General features: G+C 54.3%; 3 protein-coding genes across 7 annotated transcripts in view; all 3 read left to right on the plus strand.

Moving 5' to 3' along the window:
• Window positions 1-12,387, plus strand: part of RAD21L1 (RAD21 cohesin complex component like 1) — a 96,418-nt gene extending 84,031 nt beyond the window's left edge. The window contains exons 2-14 of the mRNA XM_061361479.1: window positions 386-571; window positions 2,503-2,632; window positions 3,985-4,084; window positions 5,097-5,203; window positions 5,563-5,745; window positions 6,382-6,483; window positions 7,129-7,239; window positions 7,814-8,043; window positions 8,975-9,077; window positions 9,829-9,968; window positions 10,664-10,750; window positions 11,240-11,317; window positions 11,854-12,387. Of these exons, the coding sequence (XP_061217463.1) occupies window positions 428-571; window positions 2,503-2,632; window positions 3,985-4,084; window positions 5,097-5,203; window positions 5,563-5,745; window positions 6,382-6,483; window positions 7,129-7,239; window positions 7,814-8,043; window positions 8,975-9,077; window positions 9,829-9,968; window positions 10,664-10,750; window positions 11,240-11,317; window positions 11,854-12,042 (1,704 nt within the window). The 5' untranslated portion in view covers window positions 386-427 and the 3' untranslated portion in view covers window positions 12,043-12,387. The remainder of the gene's footprint in view (window positions 1-385; window positions 572-2,502; window positions 2,633-3,984; window positions 4,085-5,096; window positions 5,204-5,562; window positions 5,746-6,381; window positions 6,484-7,128; window positions 7,240-7,813; window positions 8,044-8,974; window positions 9,078-9,828; window positions 9,969-10,663; window positions 10,751-11,239; window positions 11,318-11,853) is intronic.
• RTEL1 (regulator of telomere elongation helicase 1) overlaps window positions 1-26,754 on the plus strand; it is a 363,295-nt gene that overhangs the window by 131,864 nt on the left and 204,677 nt on the right. The window lies entirely within an intron of this gene.
• On the plus strand, window positions 15,302-25,864 carry SNPH (syntaphilin). Of its 3 annotated transcripts, none has more exons than XM_061361421.1 (6): window positions 15,302-15,316; window positions 15,424-15,482; window positions 21,224-21,300; window positions 21,984-22,184; window positions 23,905-24,054; window positions 24,601-25,864. In XM_061361421.1, the coding sequence occupies exons 3-6, from the start codon at window positions 21,257-21,259 to the stop codon at window positions 25,718-25,720; spliced, it is 1,515 nt and encodes a 504-aa protein (XP_061217405.1). In that variant the 5' UTR covers window positions 15,302-15,316; window positions 15,424-15,482; window positions 21,224-21,256; the 3' UTR covers window positions 25,721-25,864. The 3 variants fall into 3 exon arrangements, with proteins under 3 accessions (XP_061217405.1, XP_061217406.1, XP_061217407.1); XM_061361422.1 differs by having other exon boundaries at window positions 22,083-22,184; XM_061361423.1 differs by lacking the exon at window positions 21,984-22,184.

Here is a 26,754-nt window from a genome sequence, read left to right on the forward strand (position 1 = left end):
CTCAGGGCCCCTCCACTCCCTCAGCACCGGGTGAGCTCCCTCCATCCCCTCAGGATCCACTGCCCCATCCCCTAAGAGCCCCCCCGTCCCCATCCCCTCAGGTACCCCCCCCCAACCCCCTCAGGATCCCACCAAACCCCCCCTTGTCCTGATAAATCTCCCCCATCCCCTCACTCCCCCTCAGATCCCCATTGCCCCCTCAGCACCCAGCTGAGGTGACCTCCGTCCCTCAGGGCCTGCTACACCCCCTCCTCCCCTCAGGGCCTGGCTGGATCCCCCCCATCCCATCAAATCCCTTTGCCCTCTCCTTTAGGATCCCACCAAATCCCCCTCACCCCCTCAGTGTCCCATTAAACCCCTTCTCTGGCCGGAGCCGGGCTCCTAGCAGGGGTGGGAGGCAGCGGGGGCTGCCCTCAGCGCGGGCGCCATGTTCTACATGCACTTGCTGGTGAACAAGCGCGGGCCCCTGGCCAAGATCTGGCTGGCCGCGCACTGGGAGAAGAAGCTCACCAAAGCTCACATCTTCGAGTGCAACCTGGAGGCCACCATCGAGAAGATCCTCTCGCCAAAGGTGGGCCGGACAAGCCGGGAGGCTGTGGGGCAGAGGGGTCCAGCCTCAGAGGGTTTGTGCCATCGGGTGAAGCTGGGGCTGTTCCAAAGCCAGCGGGAGGGAAACTGCGCGGGTTTTATTTGACTCTCGTTCGAGTAAACCCCTGTGACAGGGCAGATATGGGAATAGTGGAGTTGCAGTATAGAATCATAGAATCATAGAATCATAGAACGGTTTGGGTTGGAAAGGACCTTAAGATCATCCAGTTCCAACCCCCCTGCCATGGGCAGAGACACCTCACACTAAACCATCTCACCCAAGGCTCTGTCCAACCTGGCCTTGAACACTGCCAGGGATGGAGCATTCACAGCCTCCCTGGGCACCCATTCCAGTGCCTCACCACCCTCACAGGAAAGAATTTCCTCCTTAGATCCAATCTAAACTCCCCCTGTTTCAGTTTGAACCCGTTACCCCTTGTCCTATCACTGCAGTCCCTAATGAAGAGTCCATCCCCAGCATCCCTATAGGCCCCCTTCAGACACTGGAAGCTGCTCTGAGGTCTCCACGCAGCTTCTCTTCCCCAGGCTGAACAGCCCCAACTTTCTCAGCCTGGCTCCATACGGGAGGTGATCCTGCCCCGATCATCCCCATGTCAGTATGGCAGTTACGTGAATACTGAGGTTGCAGTAGGGCAGCTTGTGAATAGTGAAGCTGCAATCACCTTCCTGGAGGGCTGGGGTGTACATTTAACACGCAGTGTAAGCCAGTGTTACCGCAGTGCATTCAGATGGGCTTCTCCACATATGAACAGAGCTCCGGGGCCTGCACTGTGGGCACCAGGCCTGAGGGGTGTGAGGCAGCACAAGGCCATCAGTGCAGCGTGGCAGTGACATGTACGACAGCACTTGGGAACGGTGGTGTTTGTGCCTCAGAAAGATGGAGCAGCCGGGTGCTGGTTCATATCAAGGGGCTCATAAAGAGCCGTGACATGGCACACTGCTCTGTGGGCAGAATGCATCTGCTGATCTTATAATAAATAACTTTTGACATCTCATAACCAACTTCCAGTGGACTTCTTCCAGGTTCCCCATTGTAAGCAGGTAAGTACATAATTAATGCTTATGAGAGGCTCTATGACCAGTCCAGGAGGCTGAAGTCCTCCCCACCTCCCAGATAAGGTGTGACTCAAGCAAACAGATGCAGGTAATCAAGGACCTGTGACTCAGTCCATTGCAACCCCATCCAAGGGAAGCATCCAAGGGAATGGTGAGGAATGCTTTGCACCATCACCAGGCAATGGCTCAGGAGATCCCAAGCTTTCAGCTGGTGCAAGCAGATTTTATTAGTATGTTTTCCTCTATGAAAACACCTGCTTGATATCTGGCAGCCTGAATCCCACTGTCCTGCGTGGGTTACCATTAACAAAGTGCTGTTAAATAGATATTATATGGAAGTGTTTTTCAAGAGGTATTAGATGAGTGTCCTCTACTTTCCCTTGTATGCTGTCCTGCCTCACATCAGCACCACCACCCTGAGTGTGCTTGATGCAGGAAGACTTTGCATAAATAAGGGCATAGGTATGGTATCTGCTCAGTTAAATAACCCAAGCGTCAAATACTGGTTTGTGCACAGCTGCTTGCTGTTTCAGGGCGTGTTACACTGTTTGCTGGAAGTTAGTTGAGATCATTTAGATAAAGGAAGAGCTTCAGTTCAGGCCTCACCCTCTGGCATGGCAACGTTTAGCAACAGAAACAGCTAGAGGTTTCCAGGCTCTGGTTGTGATCCTCTACATCAGCACAAAGCCTTGCTGAATTTCAGAGCTTTGTATTGATGTATGATACTGGAACTCTGGCACTGCTGTGTAATATTCCCATTTGAATGGTTAAACATTTCCCTTTTAATGGTTTTGCCCCAAATCCTAACTCCTGGCCAACCTTTTGAAACCATCCCAGTTTACAATAGCTCTGCGGACCTCCGGACACTTACTCCTTGGAGTGGTGAGGATTTACCACAGGAAAGCCAAGTACCTCATGGCAGACTGCAGCGAAGCTCTGGCAAAAATGAAGACAGCCTTTCGCCCGGGTACGTACGCAGCTCTGCATCTTTCCACCTGTGTCCTTTACAGCTCTCATTTTAAAAGGTAATTGTGGATATTCCTGTTAAATATACATTATTGATCCCAAACATACCAGTGGCCTACTGCTGATGTTCAATTTAATACAGTTTTGGGTCTCTGACTCCTTTAAAAGAAGCAATATCTTAAGTGGTCTTATTAGGAGAAGCTTCAATTCAGCCTCCATTGTTAGCTAATTGATTTTAATTTCTGATGACACCAGCAGCATCCTAACCGAGTGTTAGTGCCAGACCTGACAGTGGGGTTTGAACTCTGCCCATGAAGCCAGTGAGGAGGGAGCAGACAGGCTGGATCCTTTCCCAGCTGGCTGGATGTTTGTCATTCTTAGGCAGCAAACGAGGAGGCACTGTTGTCTAATAAAAGGCTACCAACAGGACATCAGCATCTATTGTCAGCCCTAATGTGCTTTGTGACCTGGTCTGTTTGCAGAGTAGCAAATGCCTACTCTACATTATTCTCAAGGACAGGATCATAGGATTAAAGAATTATTTAGGTTGGAAAAGACCTTTAAAATCATTGAGTCCAACTGTTAACCCAGCCCTGCCAAGGCCTCTAAGCACCACATCTACATGTCTTTTAAATACCTCCAGGGTTGGTGACTCTAGCACTGCCCTCAGCGGCCTGTTCCAGTGCTTGACAACCCTTTGGTGAAGCTTTTCTTTCCCCCAGTATCCAGTCTAAGCTTCCCCTGGTGCAGCTTGAGGCTGTGTCCTCCTGTCCTATTGCTTGTTACTGTTCAGGGATGCTGTCATTCTCCATCAGAAACAGTCAGAAGTGATCTGACTTAGGAACTAACCCTGTTCTGAGCAAAAGATTCCATTAAATGACCTTTGGAAATCCCTTCCCACTTGAATTGTTCCTAGATCCTCCCATTAGTGAGTATTTGCACTCTCGCTTCATAATTATTTGATGCTGAAGAGCAGTTCTGCAGGCACTGCAGAGGGAAAGAAAACACAATCATTCATCTGAAGCGGCGTGGAAGACTCCAGGCTAAATGTCAGCTGCGAGGATCTTCCAGGGACTTCAAGTAGCTGTTAATAAACCCCATATATTTACTTTATCTCATGTCTTGTAGCAGCAGGCTCTGCTGTATCTGTAAAAAAATATAGTGTCTAAAATATACATAAAGGAAGGATTTACTTCCACTTTGGGGTCCTATTGACACAGGGCCTAAGCTTTGCCCTTCTGTTATTAGAACAGCAGCAGTCCTTCCTGACAGGTTTATAGTTCCAATACACATACGTGGGAGAGCATTACTTTTGCCTTATTGATGCTTACTTTGTGCTGTTGTCTGTTCCAGGCCTTGTCGACCTTCCCAAGCAGACCTTTGAGGCTACTTATCAAGCCATTACGCTGCCTGAAGAGTTTCATGATTTTGAAACACCACTACCTGACGTAAAGTAAATGCTTCCCTCGGTTTTATTCAGTATCTTCAGAAGTAAAAGATATCCTCATGTTATCTGACCAAGACTCAGGTGGAATTGTTTGGCTTTGATACCTGGATTCTCCTAAATGCTGAGTCACCTTTGTGAGGCTGCAGTCACAGGAGCTGTGCTTTTGTTGAGCTCCTCAAAGTCTGTTTAATCAACAGCCCTTTACAATGAAATAATGCATGAACTTAGAGTTCAGGGTTTCAGACTGCCAGAGTGAAGCCTGCAAACCACTCTCTGACCTCAAGAGAAGATAGTGTAAATCCTGTTGTAAGAGCAAGGCAGCTCTGGTGAGTAACCTCACCACGTTGTACTGCTCCCTTGTGTAACTGCATTTAATTTCTGGCTCTTTGGGGCTGGTGTGTTTTATCAGCAGCAGTCAGCTTGGCTCCTGATGAAAAGCCAGCGTATTTCATTGGCTTTCCTGGCACAAATCAGCATTAATGTAGAAACACTGATAGAAAGCAGGAGGCCAAGACATGTTGTGATAGCTCTGATGCTCCCAAAGGTCTGGGATAACAGATTTCTCCTGAGGCTTCCTCTGTACCTCCTCATGAATGCAGTTTGATGGGTTCTGTTTAGGATTCCCTAGCTGTCTCCTGGCCAGGGCAGGGTCTGTCCCCACTGTGTGATGTACACTGGAGGCTGCACAGAGCTCTGGCTTGCTTGGAGGTACCACTGTTAATAAACACCCAGCACCTGGTTTCCAAATGCTTATTTTTAGCTTTTAGAGGAAATTTAAAGCAGGGAAATTTCTCCATAAAACCCTAACTGGCTCGACTGCAAATAGCCTTGGGGAAAAAATGTTCTCTCCTTGAGGATCAGCCAGGGTGCTTCCAATGCCATGGAAAACAAGCTGTCTTTGGGGGTTTATGATAAAACATCAGATTGGTGACTGTTTAGAAGCAAGTTTTCACATTCCAGCCTAAAGCTCAGTGGCTCTCAGTTCTCCTTTTATTCTGTGTGATGTTTTTTCCATCAGTGCCATTGACGTTGCTGAACACTTCACCTTGAACCAGAGCAGAGCTGAGGACATCACGCTTGTAGAGGATTATGAGAGCAATTTACTTCTGTGTGACAGAAACTTTGGTGAGAGAAGTTGAGAAATTAGAAATATTCCCTAAAGAAAAGTGTGTTTATGCAAAATTTGGTACAGTCTGTGTCCTTTCCACATGTGAAAAGCTGGTATTTGTGCTGATTTCTCTGTCATGCTGTTTTATGCTTAAATTTTTTGTGTAATAACTCCACCTAAGTAGTATAATGTGATAGCAGAGAATCAAACCCAACGCTCTGCTTTTTACTGAATTAGCTGCAGGTTGGTTTTTGTTCCATTTGAGGCACTGGGGCATCTTACAACCTTTTAAAAATGATTTGAAACATTAGGAAATGGATAGATGTGTTTCAAAGATTCCTGAAGACAAAGCGTGGGATATTCTGTGTTTCTTCAGATGACAAACCAGACGCCCTGAGGAAACAAAGCTTCTTTGACGGCAGCATCTTAACAAGCAGCAACAGTGTTGTGGTGGATCGCTCTGTGAGTGTGAACAGGGACATGTCTGCTCTGCGAGAGGAGACCTTCTGTTTTGAGTATGACTGCTTTGGAGATGAGGAGGATGCTGCAGATATGATAGGTAGGTTTGACACAGATAAACAGAATCAGTTTCTTTCCAAATATTTTTATTCTGGCAGGAAAACAAACAGGACAGAGTGAAAGTGATTGCTTTCAAACAGAAGTTCTGTTGTTTTCTTGTTGAATTCATGCTTCCTTTGCATTCTACTTAGCACTGAATCTATGACATACGACTGACATGACAGTCCATGCCAGACACTGCCAAATAAAAATGGTTTAAAGGTTATATTTCAGGTTTTTAGAATTAAAGGCATTCCAGTTATACTTAATGTTGAGCCATTTAGTTCGTATTTTTGAAGGTGAAGCACTGCAGCATTTTATCCTTACTGTAAGAGCAAAGGCAGCAAAGGAGCTTCTACATCTTTATGGCTTAGAGTAGTTACATAAACCTTTTTAGATTTATACCTTTTAAACAATATCAATGTAATACTTCAGAGCAATGGTGGAAACTCACAGTGAAGAGTAACCCTCTCCTCTTTGCACCCCTGAAAGCCACCATTCCACTGCAGCCATTTGTGGGAGCTGAACGGTTTTGTTTGCTGAGGATTAACCTTAAATAAGTCACATTAGTTTGTATCAGGCTATTTCATGGCTACTAAAGCTTTGAATGATTAAAACGATGTGTTTTATATGTAAGAAATCCTGTTGAGGGATGAGCACACAGGCCTGGATCTAGACATTCTTGGTATGGAGGAAGAAAACCCTTTGTCCCAAGAGCCACTGGAGAAGAGCACAGCCGGTGAGTCTGCAGCACCCACCCTGCTGTCCTCACACCAACCCCTGTTCCTGCACTAGTGCCTCAAGTTGCTCACACTCAGCTTTGTACCGTGTCCCATCCCTTTTGCCTTGGTTCATTTATTTTGCTCTTTTTTTCCCCCCTAATATTCTTCATTTTGGGTATAATTCAATTAGACCTGGGGATCCCAGGTCTGTAACTTGGCATTGCTTAGGAACACTTTGGTATGACATCCTGTTGGACACGCTGTTGATCCACCTGCTGCCTCCACAGCAGGAGATCACTTCTGGAGGGGAAGGGAAACTGAATGAGGGCTTGCTGTAACTTTGAACTTCACCTATGAGTATTTCTGGCTTCATATTACAACAAGTGACACTTCAGTAAGATCATGCGGTTGTTGTTTGTCTTCTTTTGGTTTGATACCAGTGAAACTGATTTCTGAAAAGTGTTTCTGGAAATCTTTTGATATCTCAAATCCTTATACCCCCCCCCCCCCCATTTCTTTAAAACTGTGAAATTACAGACAAATTCATGGTTCTCTAATTCTGATCTTCTTTGTGATCCTATCATTTTGTGGTGTGAGATAAAAAACTTTACAAGATGGAATAATTTCTTAAATTTGGGGTTATTTTCTGGGTTTTCTTATAGCTGAGTCCTGCTGTGCAGACACCATCAATAAGGAAGTCAGCCACCTAGCGAGTGAAACCACACTCGTGTTGAAAGATGATGGATTTGTGCTTGAGCCACTTGATGCTACAGGTCAGAACGTGACCAGTTTCTTGCTGAATGTTTGCATCAACAAGTTCATGTTGACACTATTATTTAGCATTCTGGAATTTTCCAGCCTGCCAAAACAGTATTCAGGAAGTTATGGCCATATAACCAATCTCTGGCTTTCTTTCCTGTTTACTACATACATCTTAATCCAGCTGCTAAAGGATTAAACTGACAAATACAGATATTCATGAGGAGGTAAAGAAACCTGTTGAGGACATCAGCAGTTCTTGGAATAATTAACTTCCTGATGGATTAGAGAGAGATTATTCAGTCCTGGTGGCATATCATGTGTCCTCATTAAGTTCTCATGTTCCTGGTTCTTTAGTGCAATAGTCATATGTCTTCTGCCATTAAGCATGTGTGAAGTTCCTGTACAGGAATACAAGGAGTATATGTACGAATACCTTTGGTGAAGTGGCCCAGGAGCTTGTACTTTGGTTTTCAAGTCTGTGTGATGTTCTGGGAGGTTGTCAGCCTGTCTGTTTGAGTCCGGTGCCTGTTCCATACCTGAGGGTTCTGTGAATAGACATTATTTAGACCTCCTTTTTTTTTTTAGCTGTCACCCAGAGGAAAAAGAATAAAAGAAAGAGGAAGTTGTTCGTGGATGTAGACAAGGAACTCACCTGTTATGCCATGTACAACCAACTGAACAACTACACAGACATCACGGCCACCTTAGACCTCGCCCCCCCAACCAAAAAAACAATGCTGTGGAAGAAATCTGGAGGTGTGGATAAACTCCTGTCCCACACAACACAGCTGCTGCTTCCTGCTAAGCTGCAAATGGTAAAGATTGAGTCCTTGCAGGGTTTTATATCACTAGTTAGGTTAGGAGCTCACTGTGAGAGGCTTTTCAGGCTTGGGTTGCTGTGAACTCCTTCCCATGTGTGTGGCATCACTGGAGTCCTGTTCTGCCGTATAGCTGGGTTGGATACCTGATGGTTATTTGCATGCTCTCAACTGGAGCACTTGCTCCATTAGGAAGCCCATCTGTAGAGCTGAGGGCTTTCATCTCCAGCTGTCCACCACCAAGTGAAAGATGACAAAAAACCCATGAGAGCTGACGTTTCATTTCATAGAGTCATAGAATCACAGAATGGTTTGGGTTGCAAAGGACCTTTCCTGTCCTCATGTAGCATCTGACAGATTGTTTGAAGAAGCTTGGTAGTAAGTTTAGAGCTGGTGATAAGATAAAGAAGAGCTAAAGGTGATAATGAGAGCCCTGGTATAAGCCATGTGCAGCAGCGTTATTGCAGTGCCTTGTGCTGTGTGGCTTGGTGAGGGCAGCAGGGCAGCAGGGGCTCCAGGCCAGCAGCAGCACTGCAGGTTCACAGCAGCGCAGCTTCACCACTCAGAGTCCAGGGGCAGAGCTACAGCTAGCTCACTCTGCCAAGGATGAATGTTACTCACACACACAGAGCTGCAGATGTTTCTTTCTTTCTTTCATCCTTCCTGACTGGCTGGCTTCAAGGAAAACCGATCCAAGCTGTTCCTAAAGCGCTTCTTCATGGAGTTCACTGCAATGTTGAAGCTGGAGAAAGCTATTATTAAAAAAATAAATCAAAAAATCCAGATTTTCAGTATGGCCTAATTCAAATACCTAAATTCTGGGTTGCAGTAACTGATCCACAGCTCACATTGATACCTTTGTGTTGGTGCTTGCAAATAATGTGATGTGGTGGTCTGAAAGCAAACCAGCGCAAATAATTGTTTGCAGTTCCTTGCGACATGCTTCAAGAGTCATGGATTTAAGATGAGAAGGAAGGAAATACAGAGGGGGTCTGAAATGGAGGAAACAAGAAAAGAGCAAGAGATCACAGGTAATGTTTTAACTCTGTTGTTGCAGAATTAGCTGTTAGAAAATACTCCCTATTTTACCTAATGTTTAAGAGAATGGGCAGTATTGTACAAAGCAAAGGCCAAAAAAAGTTTAATGTTGAGGAAATTGGCTATTAATTATTTTTTTAAAGTGCTTTTTGTTTTTATAAGTACTTTGTTGTTCTTTTGCTCCTTAGCTCAGAAATTAAATTCAGGTATTTTTCTTCCTTGTGGCATAAAGAGGTATTTTTGGGGTCCCTTTTGCTTTTCTAATTGTCTACCACACAGCAGATGTGTTTTAAAAACAGAACAAAAGCTTCCCACTTTTTCTGAGTTTAACCAAACCACTCCCCAGATTTTCAAATTCATCTCAATAACATATATTTGTATCTTGAAGACAGCGTTTGGGTTAATACCAAGCGAGAGGAAATGTCCTATTTCAGATGTTCTGAGGTGATGTATCTGCTTTCACCCCTTTGCTCTGCTAGAAATACAATCTGGGTGCCTGCCTCCGTTCATCAGCAGAACCACCTCCTGCAGTGCCTAAAGGTCAACTTCTAGGAAAGGGAAAACTCTCTTGGCAGGTTCTTCTTCTTCCATGATCTGATTGGGAATATTTATTCTGTGTTTAGTCCTTCTGGCTCTTGCTCTCAAATACTGCCCATGGGGGTGTGACTGTTGGGTTTCAATGTATTTTTAAGGACAGAGATTGCCAGGAATTGCCTCTTAAACCTTGTTTTTTCATTGATGCAGAGATGCTGATAGTAGAAGAGCCAAGTTTCCTGCAGGAGTCAGCTCATTCAGACACTGAGAGAAAAATTAGACATGATTCGTTTATGTTGCCATCAGAGAATAACAGAAATGTAACTGATGATCACTGTGGTGAAACTATAGTGAGCAGTTTCCATAAATTTTAGACACCTAAATGTATTTCTTGATGTTGTTTTATGCCAGGGTTCCATTCAAAACATGTTAAGAAGTTCCTACTACCTGTTTGAAGACATGCTAGAGGGAGCTGATAGTTTATTTAGAGGCATAAAAGTTTATTTATAAGCACTTTGGTAGACACAATGAATTAATGATAAATTAAAATGTCTATTAATCAGTATAGATTGGAGTCAGATCTCTAATTATACGTGATAACTAAATGTGAAATACAGCCTCTATACTGCAGAGATCAATCTAATCATCTTTATAAAGGATAAAACTTACCTCTTGTGTCTCATATTGAGGAAATAAGCAATAACAAATCATCTATTTCTGCTGTCTTTACTCAGGCTGAGGTACAAGGGCATTCCTTAGGGAATATGAGGCTCATTAAAGTTGGAAAAGCATGACAAAATTGGATCTAACCGTAGCAGAACATGTAGGGTCTGTGCCTGAAGCAAGCCTGTAGGTGCAGATCAGCTGTAGGATAAATACTAAAGCGAAGTCCTTTCCTAAGTGAGATGTAGTAAAAATAGGGACCATTCCATCATTCTGGAAAACATTGCTTGTAATACATTCTTGGAACAGAATTGTGTAATTGGGATTTGCACTGTACCCATGAGCTGTAACTCCTGTTGATCACTCTCTGTTCTGACACCAGGGTGCAATGGTTTTGTCTGAGAGCTCCTCACTGGTGACCAGTATCCTGGACCAAGAAGCTGAAATGCAGCAAGCTGAGCTAACAAACGTATGTGTGCTCCAGGCTGGCTGCTCTGGCCTGTGTCACACTCTGTTCTTCCTCAGATGGATTAAAATAGCACTGATGGCATCATGGCCTTGTTTGGCTGCACTCACATCACCTTTAGCCTTCAGAGGTTAAACCCAAAGCCTAAACCCAGATTTTTGAACACCCTTTTTTGACCCTGACCAGCACAAATGCTGTCACAACCCAGGCATGCAGGGCGGTGTCTTCTTGTGGACCTGCCTCTCCAGGCCTCAATGTGACCGTCTCCACAGTGCTGCCATACACCTGAGCTGCTCCTTGGTAGCAGAAAGAACATAGTTAGCATTCCTTTCTGTTCCACAAAGCCTTGTGTGACCACAGAGGTGTCAGAGGTCCCAGATATCCTGAGTATGGCCACCAAAATGCCCAGTTCCAGCTAGGATTTTCAGTTAGAACTCTTGTCCTTGTTATCATGCACATGCCACCTAACCTTCTGTTCTATTTCCTCTCAAGGAGCTCACGAGGAACAGGAAAGACAGTGAAGAAATCAGATGGAACAAAAGAACTCTCCAGTTCTTAAAAGCCTTACAGGTACCAGTGCTGGATTTTATAATTAGATGCCAAACTCAGGTGTTGATTTCAGTTGGACCCTGTCAGAAAACTCTTCCTTATGGAATCCCACACTGGTCTGGGTTGGAAGGGACCTTGAAGCTCATCCATTTCCAACCCCCTGACACAGACTGGAGCACATTCCACTAGAGCAGGTTGCTCCAAGCCCTGTCCAACCTGGCCTTGAACACTTGACCCCATTACTGCTGTTGTGTTTCCTTGGGTATTGGGAAACCAGGATTCTGAGTGCCTGACATGATCCAACAGAAGTGTCAGACTATCTCCTCCTTGTAGAATCAAGGAATTGTGGAATGGTTTGGGTTTGAAGGGACCTTTCATATAAGTGTAGCCATTAAACCCCAAGAAATAATAACACTTGGTTAGCTGCCTGTGACAGAGGTGATACCCAGCACCCAGAGAACAGGCAGTGATGAGTCCTATTGGTTTGGATGCTGAAAACCATTTCAGATGTGCTTCAGATGAAAAGCCAGCCTGACTGTCCTGCTTCCCTCCTGCAGCACCTGAAGAGATCCGGGCTGAGCTCCTTCAGTTTCCGGGATCTCAGTCGGAAAAACAACCGGAAAGAGGCCGCAGCCAAGTTTTACATCCTCCTGGTGCTGAAGAAGCAGTTGGTTGTGGAGCTCAGGCAGAGCGTTCCCTTTGCCAACATCACAGCCACCCCCGGCCCTATGTTTGATGCTCACTGACCTCGGGTCAGAGCCAGATAAGCCACCAAAACTCAACCTGATTGATTGATTGATTGGTGATTTTCCAGCAAATGGATTCTTGGGGAAAAATGATCGAATGTCTTGTTAAACCATGGAGCCACCTCTGAAATACCCCGTCACAGGCTCGTGCCGTGTGCCATGATGTGCCACCATGGTTACCAACGTGTTCCCTAGCTTGTTTATTTCTAATATAGCTGGTTTGGTGATAAGCAGTTACTTATTCTGTTAATAAAATATCACTAAAAAAATTAGGGAGGGATTTATGTTGTGAGGGATTTTAGGAAAAGTCCTTAAAATCCTTTGTGGGAGACAGGATTTGAACTAACACACCATCGGTAAGAGAAATCTGCTGAGTTCTCTGTATCCTAAATCCATCTGTTTGCAATGATTCCTTCCAGGGAATGGCCAATGTTTGCCATTTCAAGGCCCAGGGAGGTAGTCCCTCCAGCGTTGTTTCCATGTGTTCAGGCAGGGAGAGGTTACCCAGTCCATGGAAGAGTCACATAAGCAGCAGGACAAACCCTCTCCTCTGCAAACCCTCCAATTTCACGTTCCATGGAGCATGTTCACTTAAAGATGAACTCTTTTATTTCTGTGTAGCCCTATTTAAAAATGGCTGTTAAAGGAAACCTTGTCGTTCTTTGCATTTGCATCTAATTTAGGATGAGTTTTAACACCTGTACTGTCATGTGGTGGTGTTCTTCAGGCACACTGAGCCTGTGCAGGTGGCTGTGGGTACATCCCCCCGTCACCATGAAATCAATAAAAACCAGAACACTTCATCTCCTGTGCTCCTTGCTGTTTGTGCTCAAACTCTGGGATCTCCTTCTCACAGTCAGTGTTTTGGGGGATTTTCTTACATTTGGAAGGATGGAGGATGCTGGTGTCCGGGTGGTCCCAGTGTATTTGTGAAGAGCCTGTGCTGGGCCTGGGTCCGGGGCTGTTCCACCTGGATTCTTACTTCTATTTGATAAAATAAGCAGGAAGAAGCCTTTGCTCGCCATGACGTTACCTCTCTGGCTGTAAGGGAGGGAAAAACAACCCTATTTGGTAAAAATCTTCCCATTTACTGCAAGAGAAATGGCCTTTTCCTTTTCTGATGGGAATGGGAGCGCTGCTCCCCAGAAGTGTCTGGCCAAGATTGCACTTGAGGGTGGTGTGTTCCCCTCTCCTCTTTTGGGACCAGTTTTACTTGGGAATCAGGGACCAACCTGGGCTCAGGGAAGGGTTGGTTCCCTAAATCTGACTCTCAGTGAGTGCATGGCCAAAGGAGGAGCAAAAACCTCACCCCATTCCCCTGCACCAGCCCCGATCCCCAGCAGCACAGTGTCCAGTGAGCCCCTGTGACACAGAGGGAGGGGAGGGAAGGAGAAACCGTGTTATTCTGCCCCCAAAGCCATCCGGAATGACTCTGCATCTCCCACCGGCACTGCTGCCACGTGGTAAGAGCCGCTCCAGTGGCAGCAGAGGCGATAACACATTCATTTTCCTTTCAGGGAGAGCAGCTCTGTGCTGGATTCACCAGGAAAGAGGGAAACAAAAGGAGGCTGGAGGCGGGCAGGAAGAGGTGAGAGGCAGGAGACGTGTACATGGAAACGAGTCGGTGTGTCGGGGTAAATGAGGTACAGAGCTTGCAGGAAATAGGTCGGGAACAGAGTGCAGGTGTTCCCAAAGCAGGTTTGTCAGAACTTGGGAATAACGGAGGGGGAGTGAGGGAGTGTTCCTCTGAGGGCAGCGGGAGCACAGGGCCCTGAGCATGGATTTAGCTCAGAGCCCTGGCCTCGGCTCCAGCCCCAGACATGGGGTTCTGCTCCTACCCCACCAGGGTGTGAACTGCTTCCACCAGCAAACACGTACATAGGGTGTTAGGGACACGGGTGTAACGTGGGCACACGTGCACATCACTGCTTTTCCAGGCTGTAGCCACCCTTGGGTCCTTTCAGCTGCAATAACTGGGGCAGTGATGGAGCCAAAACCAGTCTGGACCAGAGCAGTGACGGTTTGACTGCGCTGGGCACTGGTGAGGGTGCACCTGCAATCTGTGTTCAGCTCTGGGCCCCTCACTACAAGAGAGACATTGAGATGCTGGAGCAGGGCCAGAGAAGGGCACCAGAGCTGGTGCAGGGCCTGGAGCCCAAGTGTGATGGGGAAGGGCTGAGGGACCTGGGGGGTTCAGTCTGGAGCAGAGAAGGCTCAGAGGGGACCTGATGGCTCCCTACAAGTGCCTGACAGGAGGATGGAGCCAGGAGGGGCTGGGCTCTGCTCCCAAGGAACAAGGGATGGGGCAAGAGGAACCGGCCTCAAGCTGCACCAGGGCAGGGTTAGATGGAGCTGAGGAACAATTCCTGCCCCAGAGGGTGCTCAGGCATCGGAACAGGAGCCACCAGCCCTGGGGGTATTAAAAAGAGGTAGATGTGGCACTTGGGGCCATGGGTCAGTGGTGGCCTTGGGTTAACAGTTGGACTGAATGAGCCTAAAGGTCTTTCCCAACCTCGTTGATTCTGTTCTGCCCGGTGGCTCCCAGCAAGCATGAAGCAGCCTCGCCCTATGCCTGCTCCTTAGTCTGAAAGGTTGAACCTCGAGAGCTCCAGGAGGAAACCCGCCGTGCCCACACCGTGCTCGGGACATCGGACGGGCCGTGGCAGCCGCTGCCAGCCGGGGGAGGCTCCGACTTGTGCTGGGTCCCGCTGGTTGTCGGTGGTACCCGGAGCGAGGCCCCGGCCGCCGGTAGGGAGCAGGGAGCAGGGATCATCGCTCCGGGATTTATGTGGCTGCACGCAGCGCGTCACTGGGAGCACACGGATGTCCTGTCCTCCCAGTTGGGCTGGTTAGATGAAAACTGCGGTGCTGGGGGCACTCCAAGGGCCGGGGAGAGCCGCAGCGTGGGGCTCCCCTTTCCTCCTCCTCCCTTTCCTCCTCCTCCTCCTCCGGGGTTACACGGGGAGAGGAGCGGAGCGCCGGGACCCGCGGGGCTCCGCTGCGGGGAAGGGACCCCCAAAACCGGCTTTTCCTTAAAATTCAGGGTTGTGCATCCCGGCGAAGGGGCGTTGCCATAGAAACGGGGGGGAAACCCGGCGGGGGGGGCGGTGCCGGCGCCGCCGTCGCTTTAAGAGCGCAGAGGAGGGAGGCAAATTACGCAGCTGCAAGGCTCATCCCTCCCTCCATCCCTCCCTCCCTGCTTCCATCCCTCCCTCCTTCCCTCCATCCCTCCCTCCCTCCATCCATCCCGCCGCACCCATGGAGGCCGGCGCAGGTGATGGAGGCGGGGGGGTACCGGGATGGCGGGGAGGGGGGGGGGGGTGTCACGGGTCCGTGCCCCGCTCCGCCGCTCACCCCCGCTCTTCTCTCCCTTCCCGGCAGGTCCCTGACCCCCCCCCCCGGCGCTGCCGCCCCGGACATCGGCAGCGGGGCCCGCGCAGGTGAGCGGGGAGCGGAGCGGAGCGGGGGGGGGGGTCGCGGCCCCTGCTGGCTGCGGAGCGGGGAGGGGGGACCCGGAGCGAGCGGGCGAGGTGGGGGGGGGCATGGGCTGGGGGTGCTCGGGGAGGGTCGCGCATCGGGCCCGCAGCTCAGCCGCATTGCATGCACCGGGCACGGGGCACGCCCACCGGACCCGCAGTGCATGCACTGGTCCCCACGGCATGCACCGGGCTCGTGTCACACTCGCCAGACCCCAATCTCATGTACCTGCACCTGCACCATGCACACCAGTCCTGCATCACAAGCACTGGACCCATATTGCAGGCATTAGACCCTCACAGCAGGCACTGCACACACAGGATGCTCAGCAGACCTGCAGAGCACTTGCCAGACCCTCCCTGCATGCTCCAGACCCCCCCTGCATGTGCCAGACTCACATCACATGCCCCAGTCTATCTATCCCTGCAGGACCAGACCTTCCCTGCATGCGCCAGACCTCCATCACATGCATCAGACTCTTCCTGCATGTACCACATCCCCATCACATGCACCAGAGCCTCCCTGCATGTGCCAGACTCTCCCTGCATGCGCCAGACCCACATCTGCTCATGCAGCATCCAGGCATCCCTCCCGGCACCGTGGGGCATTGCAGGAGCTGGAGCTGCTGTGCCATTGAGGTTTCATGATTTAATGGCTTAATGCTCCCTCTCGAAGGGACCCGGGGAGCACATGAGCTGCCTGATGCATCGGGAGCTCATTTCTCTCCTCCCCACAAGGTCAGTGCTGCTGCTCCCGGTTGTCGCATCCCAACCCGCCGCCGCGCGCTCGTGGTGCTTATCCCACATCGGGGTCCCTCACTGTGTGACCCCATGTGTGCACTGGGGATGTGGGGCTGCAGAGGTACCTGTGTGGGGTGGGGGTCAGGAGGGGCAATGCGTGTGCCTGCGATGGGAGGTGTGGTGGGGTGACAAGGTAGGCCCAGTGGTGCAGGGAGCCAGGGCTGAGCCACCGTGAGCACCGTCATCCCCAGCTCAAGGTGGGTGCTGAGGGAGGCTGCTTCTGCTGCACTGAGCCCATGCAAGGGTGCGGAGGGGAGGAGGAACTGCTGTGCTGGGAGCTGGGTTTATCTCCGTGGTTTTGCCGTCATATCCTGAAGGAGTGGGCTCTTCCTTCTCCTGTACCAGCCCTCAGCTCGGCTCTGCAGCACAGCACCGGCACAGGATGGGCTGTGTGCTGTGATCTCCTGTGTACCCCAACCTGCCCAGCCTGGGGTGGGACCGTGGCATCCACACCCCGGGCATCCTGCTCCTGCTCTGCTGCAGCTGCTGCAGCACTGGTCATGGAGCTCTGCCCCCTTTGCCTGCAGAGGCCTCCGCAGGGACCAACCTGTTCCTGCTGCTCCAGGTGCTTATTTTTAGCTGCTGAGGGCCAGGAATCTCCACCTCCCACCCTGCACCATGGCCAGGGCAGCTGGAAAAGCGATGAGCAGCAGAACCCGATCTGTTGGAACGGGCTCTGCTTTCCTGCAAGCTCTGGCTGTCAACTCAGCGCTCTGTAACAAACGGGGGGATAAAGGAGAGGCTCCTGCGGTCCGTTACGTGATGCAACAACTCTGAGCGGCATTGATCTCTCTGGGGCTGTTGCATAAATGTCCTGTGTGGTTTGTCCCTGCCCTGGTGCGAACTGGAGCATCTCCCTCTGTCCAGGACCCAGGTGAAGCTCTGCTGTGGGATGAGCCCATCCCTGCTGGAGCAGGGAGCAGAGTTCCCAGCTCCTGGGGATTTCGCTGCTCCATTGGAAGCTCCCAAGCAGGAGCAAAGCAGCTCCTGTCTCCCCAAACATCCCTTGTGGCAGGAGGAGGAGCCCAGACATCATCACTGTGCACCCGGCAGCGCTCGCCTCCCGCCTCGGATGGTGCCTGTGGTGCTGATCCCCTCCTTCCCTGCACCCCGGCTGCTGGATCCTGCTCCTTCCCACCCCCAGCTGCATCCCAGCCCCATTCCAAGCACACTGACCCCGGCACTGCCCGTTTTGCTCTGTCCCACCTCAGGCTGATGCTGCTCGCTTGCCGTGTTGGGCGCTTTGCTTGTTTTTAGTGTGGAGGAAAAGCAATGGGAAGGGCAGGAAGGGCTTTTTGTTCCCTGGGGAAGCCAAGCTGTGATTTCCCTCCCCCTGTTGCTCTCTGCTTTTAACCTTGCTAGCGCTGGAAGGCTGGGTATCTGCTGCCCAGTGGGGGGGATCTGCAGGGAACGCACCCTTCTCCTCCCGAGCTGTCTGCACCATTGGTGAAGCTGCGTTCAGAGCTTGGGCTCGGTGCCACCGCTGCGAAGTGTTCCTAGCACAGGATGTGGATGTCATAGAATGGAATCAGAGAACAGTTCAGGTTGGAAAGGACCTGGAGATCATCCAGTTCCAACCCCCCTGCCATGGGCACGCACACCTCACACTAAACCATGGCACCCAAGGCTCTGTCCAACCTGGCCTTGAACACTGCCAGGGATGGAGCATTCACAACCTCCCTGGGCACCCATTCCAGTGCCTCACCACCCTCACAGGAAGGATTTTCCTCCTTAGATCCAATCTGGCACAGGAGAGAACCCTGCTAGAGGAGAGCAGGAAACCCAGGGAAGTGCAGTGGCTGCTGCTCTGCACCAGGGCTGACGGGGGTTCCATGTGCTCCTCACTGTCTGTGTGCTCCCCATGGGCATGCGATGAGCCCTGAACCCTGCATTGATTGAGCAAACCAAGGTGCTTTGGAAGCTCCAGAGCCTGGAGCCATGAAAGCCCAGAGGAACAAGCTGAGGACCCACCAGAGGTGATGGCCAGGGGGTCCCCTGGCCCTGTGTCCCATGCAGGAAGCTTCTAGGAGGGGCGATGCCTGCCTATCCCTGTCTGACCACAGCAGGCACAGAGTGCTTGCAACCAATGCCCCAGTGCAGGGCACAGGGACCTCCTCTCCCTGGGGCGAGAGGCTCTGGTGCTGGTGTGCTCCATCCCACCCCATTGTGGGTATCAGCTCTTCGTGCTGTGGCTCCATCTGTTTCCTTATCAAGGCCCATTGCTTTTATTTAGCGTGAATCCCCCAGGCTCATTCTGCACAGAATAAGCCCCATTTTGTGCTGCTGGTTTCAAAGGGGCCTCTCTGTGAGCTGGGAGATCCGCAGGGAATTCTGCTGCTCTTCCCTGTGAGGGTGCCCAGAGAAGCTGTGGCTGCCCCATCCCTGGCAGTGCTCAAGGCCAGGTTGGACACAGGGGCTTGGAGCAAGCTGCTCCAGTGGAAGGGGTCCCTGCCCATTACAGGGGTTGGAGCTGGAGGAGCTTTAAGGTCCCTTCCAACCTAAATCCATCTGGGATCCTACTCAATGGTTTTCAGAGGTTAGTGACCTGCTCTTGGTTACCTCCCTGCTTCCTGGCCCTCGTGGCTGCTGTTGTCTCCCTTGCTGGAGAGCGGGCAGCATGCTCAGGGATGCAGTTCTTCCTCTTGGAATGCTTTCCATTTCCTTTCCATTTGTTTTTCCTGATCCCGGATCAGTGAGCAGCCACAGGAACAGCCATCACCCTTGATAAGATAACCTTGGATTTCCTCTTGCTCCCTTCGCCCTGCAGCTGCACACCCTGGTATGTGCTGTAGTGGTCATTCTAAGGGCACAGAAGCGATTCCCTCTGTTGTTAGATGCAAGTTAACCACGTCCCATATGGAAGGTGTCCTCAGCAGCCCCAGGCTTGTGGGGAGGCTGAAATGGCCCTTTCATTCTCTAGGAATAAAGACAGTGATGATTTATTTATTACCAGTGGTTAAATCCAAGCTGCCCTGGGGCAGCCTGGGCAGAGCCGGTACCCAGGGAGGGGATGCAGAGCTCAGCATCACTGTGAGAGGAGGCCCCGGGCGCAGGGTGCGGGATGGTGCTGACCCCTCCATGAGACCTCGGTGCCTGCTGGCAGCAGCACGGGGCTGCTCCGAGCTTCCCACCCTAAACCCGGTGCCGTGCGAGGCATCGAGCGTGGGCTGGGGCGCGCCTGCAGCAGTGGGAGGAGGAGGAACTGAGCTCAGCAGGCGCGAGGCCGGATCCCGCTTCCCCATAGAGCCCTTCCCGGCTGCGGGTGCTGATGCAGGCGCCTGGGGTGGTACCATGGGTGCACGGGTGCTCTTTTGGTGCTGGTTTTAATGGAGCAGAGGAGGGAAGGACCCCTTGGTGTGGGGGTGACCGCTGTGACCAGGGCAGGGCAGGAGGCAGCGGTGATGATGGGTACCATGGGGCTCACGGCTGCAAGGAGTGAACCTCCATGGCTCTGAATGTCCTTAAAGCCCTCCTGGGGGCTGCTTGGCTTGCAGGGGCTCCCTGCAGCAGGAAGAGCAAGGCAGAGGCTGGCCCCGCTGCGCTGTTCTGTGCTGCAGCCCTGCATGGAGCTGCTGGAGGATGCTCCGGGGCCAGCTCAGCTCTGGATGCTGATTCACGCTGCTGCATCAGAGCCTGCAGCCACCCGGCTGTGCACACCATGGACCCGGCAGCAGTTGTCTGACAGGGCAGAGCTGTCACCCCTGGGTCATCAACCAGAGGGGAGCAACAGGACCCCCACATCCTGGTGCTGGCGGCACCCCCTCAGTGTGGGGCACTGGGTATGCCAGGGCTGGGCTTCTGTGCTCTGCATCGCTGGGGTCTTCATGGTTTTGGGGTCAGGGTCCTGCTTGGGGCAGGAGGTAGCTGGGGAAAACAGCCCTGGGGTGACAAATAGAAAAGGCTGCATTGGGGACAGCTCTCTGTGCTCCTCTGCTCCTGTCCCTCTTCTTGTCCTGCCCCTTGTGCTCCCCTGGAGCAGGGCCCAGCAGCACTCGGTGTTTCCAATTGCCCATCAGTTATGAGCTGGCCGGTCCCATTGCCCGCATTGCTCTGGGCTGGAGCTGCCAGAATGTGGGATAAACACCAGCATTGTGAATGGGATGGGGATGGGAAGGGCTCAGTGGCATCCTGGCCCTCATCCCTGGCAGCCTGTGAGCACAGCACAGCGATGCCATGGGATGCTCAGCGGGATGGATGTGCTGAGCAGATGCTTTCTGTAGCTCCCCTCTGCTCCAGCATTCCCATTCCATCCCATCCCATCCCGAGGTGCTGCCTCTTCAAGCAGCTCCAGCTGGTTGCTGCGAGCCTCTGGATGTGGCCTATTTACTTACAGCAAAGGGGCTCTGTGTTTCCCAAGGGATTATCTGCTGCTGCTGCCTCATCGCGCCGGATCTGGGCTTCCTCACCCAGTTTCACTGGAGCACCCCTGATCCTGACTCACTTCAGAACAAGCAGGTCCCAGGGACCCTGCATGGGTCAGGGCTGGGGGTCACAGCCCCTCTCCCATCTCTGCTCCGAGAGGTGCCAGCCCTGAGGCACTCTGCATCCCGGATCTCCCTTTGCCTGCAGGGAAAGGGACCTTGGCCAGGGGAAAGCTTATCCCATGCTTGGAGACCGGTGGGAAAGGGGCTCAGACCATGGGCACGGACCTGTTATGCTTCTGTTTTGCCTTATAAATTAAGTGCTCAGCCTGCAGGACATGACCTTGGGCATGAGCATCCTGGCATTACTGGGCACGGGCGTCAGGCACAGCCCAGATGTGCAGGGGATGCATTCACACCTGTACTTTGGGGCTTTGGGGACTAAGCTGGTGCCGGGGTTCAGGGCCTCACCTTTGCTTGGTCCCCATCTCCCCAGGGCCCTTCTTTGCCTTCACCTCCTCTCTCTGTTGCCTTTACCCCCAGCTCCCCGTGCCCAGGACCCGCGGTGCCGTGGCCATGTCCCTGCCGGGGAGCCGACGCTCGTCCACCGGATCCCGAAGGTGAATATGGCTCAGGCTCCGGACGAGCCCATCCCCGCCTCACCACCAGCGGCCGCGCTGCAGCACGGGCCCAGCCTGGCTTTGGCACTTCCCTGTCTGTGTACGCAGCCCCTGAGTGCTGCATCCCTCCCTGAGCATCCCTCCCTGAGCATCCCTGCCTGCGCATCCCTGCCTGCGCATCCCTGCCTGCGCATCCCTCCCTGCGCATCCCTGCTGCAGCCGGGCAATGGCAGGCGGTGGCCGCGGGCCCCGGCAGCAGTGCAGGCACTGGGTGAGCCCTTGGGCATCCTCTCCTTGAGCTGCGCTGAGCAAGAACAAGAAGGGGGGAGGAAAGCTTTTATTCCTCTCCAAGTGTCTCCATGATGTGGGATGCTCTATTCAGGCCCTGGGTGCCACCAGCAGCACTGGCAGGGAGCAAAGGCAGCTCTGCCCATGTGTAGGTGCTGCCCTGCAGCAGCAGTTGGGTACCTCCAGCTCCGCCAGGCTCCCAGGGCCCTCCCGAGGGGCTCCTGCTGTGCTGGGGATGCTGTACCAGCATCCAGGGGATCCCCCATTGGGAGCAGGGGATGCGGGTGGGCATCCTCAGCCCTGCCTCGTGCCCATCGCCATGTCCGTGCCATTTTGATCCCTTGCTGTTTGTTTTGTCCTCTTGTCTTGTGTGTTCTCGGTGTGGTGGTTGGCAGTCGCGGGCTTTATGGACGGAGTGGCTTGGCCTCCTTCTTTAAGTCTTCAGCGCCCTCAGCCACTCGGCCTGAGACACAGCCTCTTCTCCCTGCCTCCAGGCGCCCCTCGCCCCCCGGGAGGGACACCTACGGCACCTCCTCGCTGAGCAGCAGCAGCAATTCTGGCTCCTGCAAGGGCAGCGACAGCAGCCCCACCCCAAGGTAACCCCATCACCCGTGGCCTCTGGGCTGGTGCCGCTGGGGCCGGTGGAGCGAGGCTGTGCCACGGCGGCTGCGGGGGCCGGAGCCGCTGCTGTGTCCCCATGACCCCCTCAACCCTCCTCCAAACCCCTCTGGTGTCATTGTGGTGTCTGCTCCCTCCCTGTCCCTCTGCCTGCCAGCTCAGCACCCGTCCCTTGCTCCCGCTGTGGCTTGCGCGCTGCACGCGTCCCTCCTGTGCTCTTTGGGACCGGAGCCGTGATGGGCAGGAGCTTCGTTCCCATCCCATTGTGCTGCCCGCTCTGCTCAGAGCTCTCGGTGTGCTCCGGGCATGAACACCCGGGCTCTGAGCTGTGGGATGGGCTCTGCTGCTCCTGCCTGGCCCCAAGAGCATCCCAGCTCCGAGATGGCATCAAATGTGGGAGGACAGGAGGGGCCTGAGGGTGCCCTGGTGATCGGAGCCCATGTGTGCTGCAGCAGGGAGCAGAGGCCATCCTGCTGCCTTGGGGAGCTGCAGGGCCATGGTCCTGCCTGGCTGCTCCTAGCGTGATGCTTATGTCTGTGGATGAAGGCTGCCACCATGCATAGGGCTTGAGCTCTCCTGCTCTGTGCACAGCGTCCCCACCACCCCGCTGCCATGCACAGAGCATCCCCACCACCCCGCAGCCATGCACAGAGCATCCTCACCACCCCGCTGCCATGCACAGAGCATCCCCACCACCCCGCTGCCATGCACAGAGCATCCCCATCACCCCACTGCCATGCACAGAGCATCCCCACCACCCCGCTGCCATGCACAGCATCCCCACCACCCCGCTGCCATGCACAGAGCATCCCCACCACCCCGCTGCCATGCACAGAGCATCCCCACCACCCCGCTACCATGCACAGAGCATCCCCACCACCCCGCTGCCATGCACAGAGCATCCCCATCACCCCACTGCCATGCACAGAGCATCCCCACCACCCCGCTGCCATGCACAGAGCATCCCCACCACCCCGCTGCCATGCACAGAGCATCCCCACCACCCCGCTGCCATGCACAGAGCATCCCCACCACCCTACTGCCATGCACAGAGCATCCCCACCACCCCGCTGCCATGCACAGAGCATCCCCACCACCCCGCTGCCATGCACAGAGCATCCCCACCACCCTGCTGCCATGCACAGAGCATCCCCACTGCCACACGCAGGGGCTTTGGGCCACCCTGCAGCAGTGCAGGAGCATCCTGTGCTCAGCTCTGCATCCCCCCAGCCCAGATGTGCAGCCCTTTCCTGGGCTTCAGGCCACAGGCACCACCTCATCCACCCCGATAGTGGCAAGAGGAGGGTCCAGATGTGCTGCTGGCCCAGCCCCAGGCAGATGCCTGATGCCCTGACTTGCTGTCCATGGGCAGCTCTGGACCCGCTCCATCCCAGTCCCATGACCCCCCTTCCACCTCCATCCCTGCCAGGGCAGATCCCATCCTGGGGTCTCCATCAGCATCTGCCACTCCTGGAGAGCTCATTTTGGGCACAGAGACCTCAGTGCTCGCCTGCTCCTGGCTCTCCTCATGCACCCACATGAAGCCTGCAGCTCTGCAGCCATGGGCAGCATCAGTGTGGTGGGAGACACCCACCCTGCCCCTCCTGCCCGCAGGGCTCCGTTGGGATGCTCCCAGCACCCCAAGAGCAGGCATCTCCCTTGGGACCCCTGCAGTGGGTGACTCGTGTGTCCCCGCAGGCGCTCGGCCAAGTACAACCTCTGCAGTGACAACCATGGGATAAAGCCACCGACACCGGAGCAGTACCTGACCCCGCTGCAGCAGAAGGAGGTGTGCATCCGGCACCTGAAAGCGCGCCTGAAGGACACACAGGAGCGGCTGCAGGACAGGTGAGGATGGGAGCAGAGGGCACGGGTCCTGGCATTGCCGCCTCCACCAGCATCTCCTGTATGGGACTGGGATGTTGATGCTCCTGGGCATTCCCAGTTCCCAGCACTGCAGCCTGGCCTTGGGCTCATGCCCTGGCACCGCGTTCACAGCCTCAGCCACGTGGGCATCCCCATCCAACTGGGATTTGGGGCCGCAGAGCCCTCAGCTCCCACCTGCAGTGGTTGCTCTGCCCCGTGCCCCTGGTTAAGTCTCTGCTGTATCTGAATGTCATCATCAGAGGGTGGTTAATCCCCATCTGCTCCTCTCGGGCTTAGGCACGTCCTCACTGGTGTGCCAGCTGCCACGCACCCACTGGGGCACCTACCAGAGCCCTGGGCTCTGCAGCATCGCTCCCAAGGGTCCCCGCGCCACTGGATCCATCCCTGGGTCCCAGTGATGCGTGTTCCTGGGTTGATGGGGTTCCAACTCAGTGCTGGGCTTATGAGGCCAGGGCTGGCCCCGCAGCCCGCTCAGCACCACGGCCGTGCCCTCCCCATCTCCCCCAGGGATGCTGAGATCGAGGACCTGAAGACGCAGCTCTCGCGGATGCAGGAGGACTGGATCGAGGAGGAATGCCACCGCGTGGAGGCCCAGCTGGCGCTGAAGGAGGCCCGCAAGGAGATCAAGCAGCTGAAGCAGGTCATCGACACGGTGAAGAACAACCTGCTGGAGAAGGACAAGGGGCTCCAGAAGTACTTCGTGGACATCAACATCCAGAACAAGAAGCTGGAGACGCTGCTGCACAGCATGGAGGTGGCGCAGAACGGGGCGCTGAAGGAGGAGGGGGCCGGCGAGTCGGCCGGGGGGTCCCCAGCGCGGTCCCTCACCCGCAGCTCCACCTACACCAAGCTGAGCGACCAGGGGGCCGGGGACCGCAATGTAGGGGGGTCACAAACCATCTCTGTGGACGAGGGGGCCGACAGCGGCTTCGTGGGCATGGAGGATGCTCCGGGACACACGGACCCGCTGGAGATGGGGGCTGAGCCCGGCCCCCGCCTGCCCCCCAGCTCCACCTACGAGAAGCTGCTGCGGGGCAGCGCGGAGGCCGGGGTGCAGGCGAGCTGCATGCAGGAGCGGGCCATCCAGACGGACTTGGTGCCCTGCCAGCCCGACCTGGACACCATCCTGGAGAAGGTGATGAAGTCCCAAGCCTGCAGCTTGGGCAGCCCCACCTCGGCCTGGGTGTCCGAGATGGAAGACACGATGCCCGTCCCCGAGCTCTCCAACCCCACCACGGACCTGCTGGTGCCCGAGCCCGACGCCGCGGTGATGGGGACCGGCGGCGAGGCGGGGCCCGTCCCTTGCCCCAACCCGGCCGTGCGGCAGCCCCCCAGCGCCTCGGTGGCCATCGCCTGCGCGGCCGAGGAGGAGCCGCCGGAGGTGCCCGCCTGCGAGGGGCCCCCGTCCAAGAGCTACTGGAGCCGGCACTTCATCGTGGATCTGCTGGCGGTGGTGGTGCCGGCCGTGCCCACCGTGGCCTGGCTGTGCCGCTCGCAGCGCCGGCAGGGCCAGCCCATCTACAACATCAGCTCCCTGCTGCGCGGCTGCTGCACCGTGGCCCTGCACTCCATCCGCAGGATGGGCTGTCGCCCCGTCGCCAGCCCCGGCGGCAGCGCCCAGCCCTGATCCAACCCCTCCAGAGCCCCCCCCCCGACCGCCCCCAAGGACCCGACCGCTGATTGTAAAGCCCCAGCGTGTCCCTGCTGCCTGCAGGGGTGCGGCCCTGGGGGTGGGAAGGGGATGGAGGGGGGCTGTGGGTGCGTTGGGGTGCGCTGTCAACCCGCCCCCCCCCCCCTTGCATCCTTTATCCTGGATGGGGGAAGGATGGTGCTGGGAGGGAGGTGCCAAGTGGCGCTGCGGGATGTGGCGCCTGCATCACCCTGCCCTATGGACCCTCTGCTGCCGGCTGGGGGAGGCTGCACCCATGGGTGGGCTCTTTCCGGTGGTCCTTGCCCTGCCCCACGCTGGTGATGGCGGGGGGGGGGTGTCTGGGGGTGCATTTCCTCCTCCGGATGCAGGGCGCACCAGGACGGTGACGTCTGGATGCGGGGGGACCTGCCCGGACACAGGGACCAGCGCTGGAGGTGGTGGAGCCCATGGGGCCTGCTGCCCTGCCCTGGTGTCCATCCTCCTCCCCTGGCCGGGATGGGGCCCCCCCATTGCACCCCTGAGCCAGGGGGAGCCCGGCTCCCTCCCTCCCCTGCTTTGCACTACATTCACTTTGGTTTGGGTACAGACTGGAGCCCAGCGTTGGGCTCCGGCCCCCATGGAGCTGGACCAGAGGCTCCGGTGGTTTTGGCGCTGGTGATCCCTGTGCTGGAGCTGGGGCTGCAGGGAGGGATGCGGGCTCCATCCCCATCCCCGCTTTGCCGGTGGGCTCTGGCACAACAAAATGCCTTGACTTTCCCTTTGGAGCAGCAGCGACAGCGACGATTGCTCAGCGGGGGCCTGCGGGGTGCAAGACTTGGGCTCCCCATGAATGTCAGTGGGTTCTTCGTGACTTGAACAGTGTTCCCCCCCCCAAACCCCACTCCGCCACCCACAGAGCGGCGATGCCCCACCAGCGGCGTTCCCATGGGACACACACCATGGCCTGTGTTCCCTGTGCTCCCCACGGCCCCGTTGTGGCTCTGCCGCGGTGGGGATGCAGCTCCCGGTGC

Source organism: Neopsephotus bourkii, unplaced genomic scaffold (genome assembly GCF_033783945.1).
Source record: "Neopsephotus bourkii isolate Nb327-2 ecotype Australia unplaced genomic scaffold, CSIRO-AGI_Nbou_v1 NB_1060, whole genome shotgun sequence".
In the NCBI taxonomy this organism is placed as follows: Eukaryota; Metazoa; Chordata; class Aves; order Psittaciformes; family Psittacidae; genus Neopsephotus; species Neopsephotus bourkii.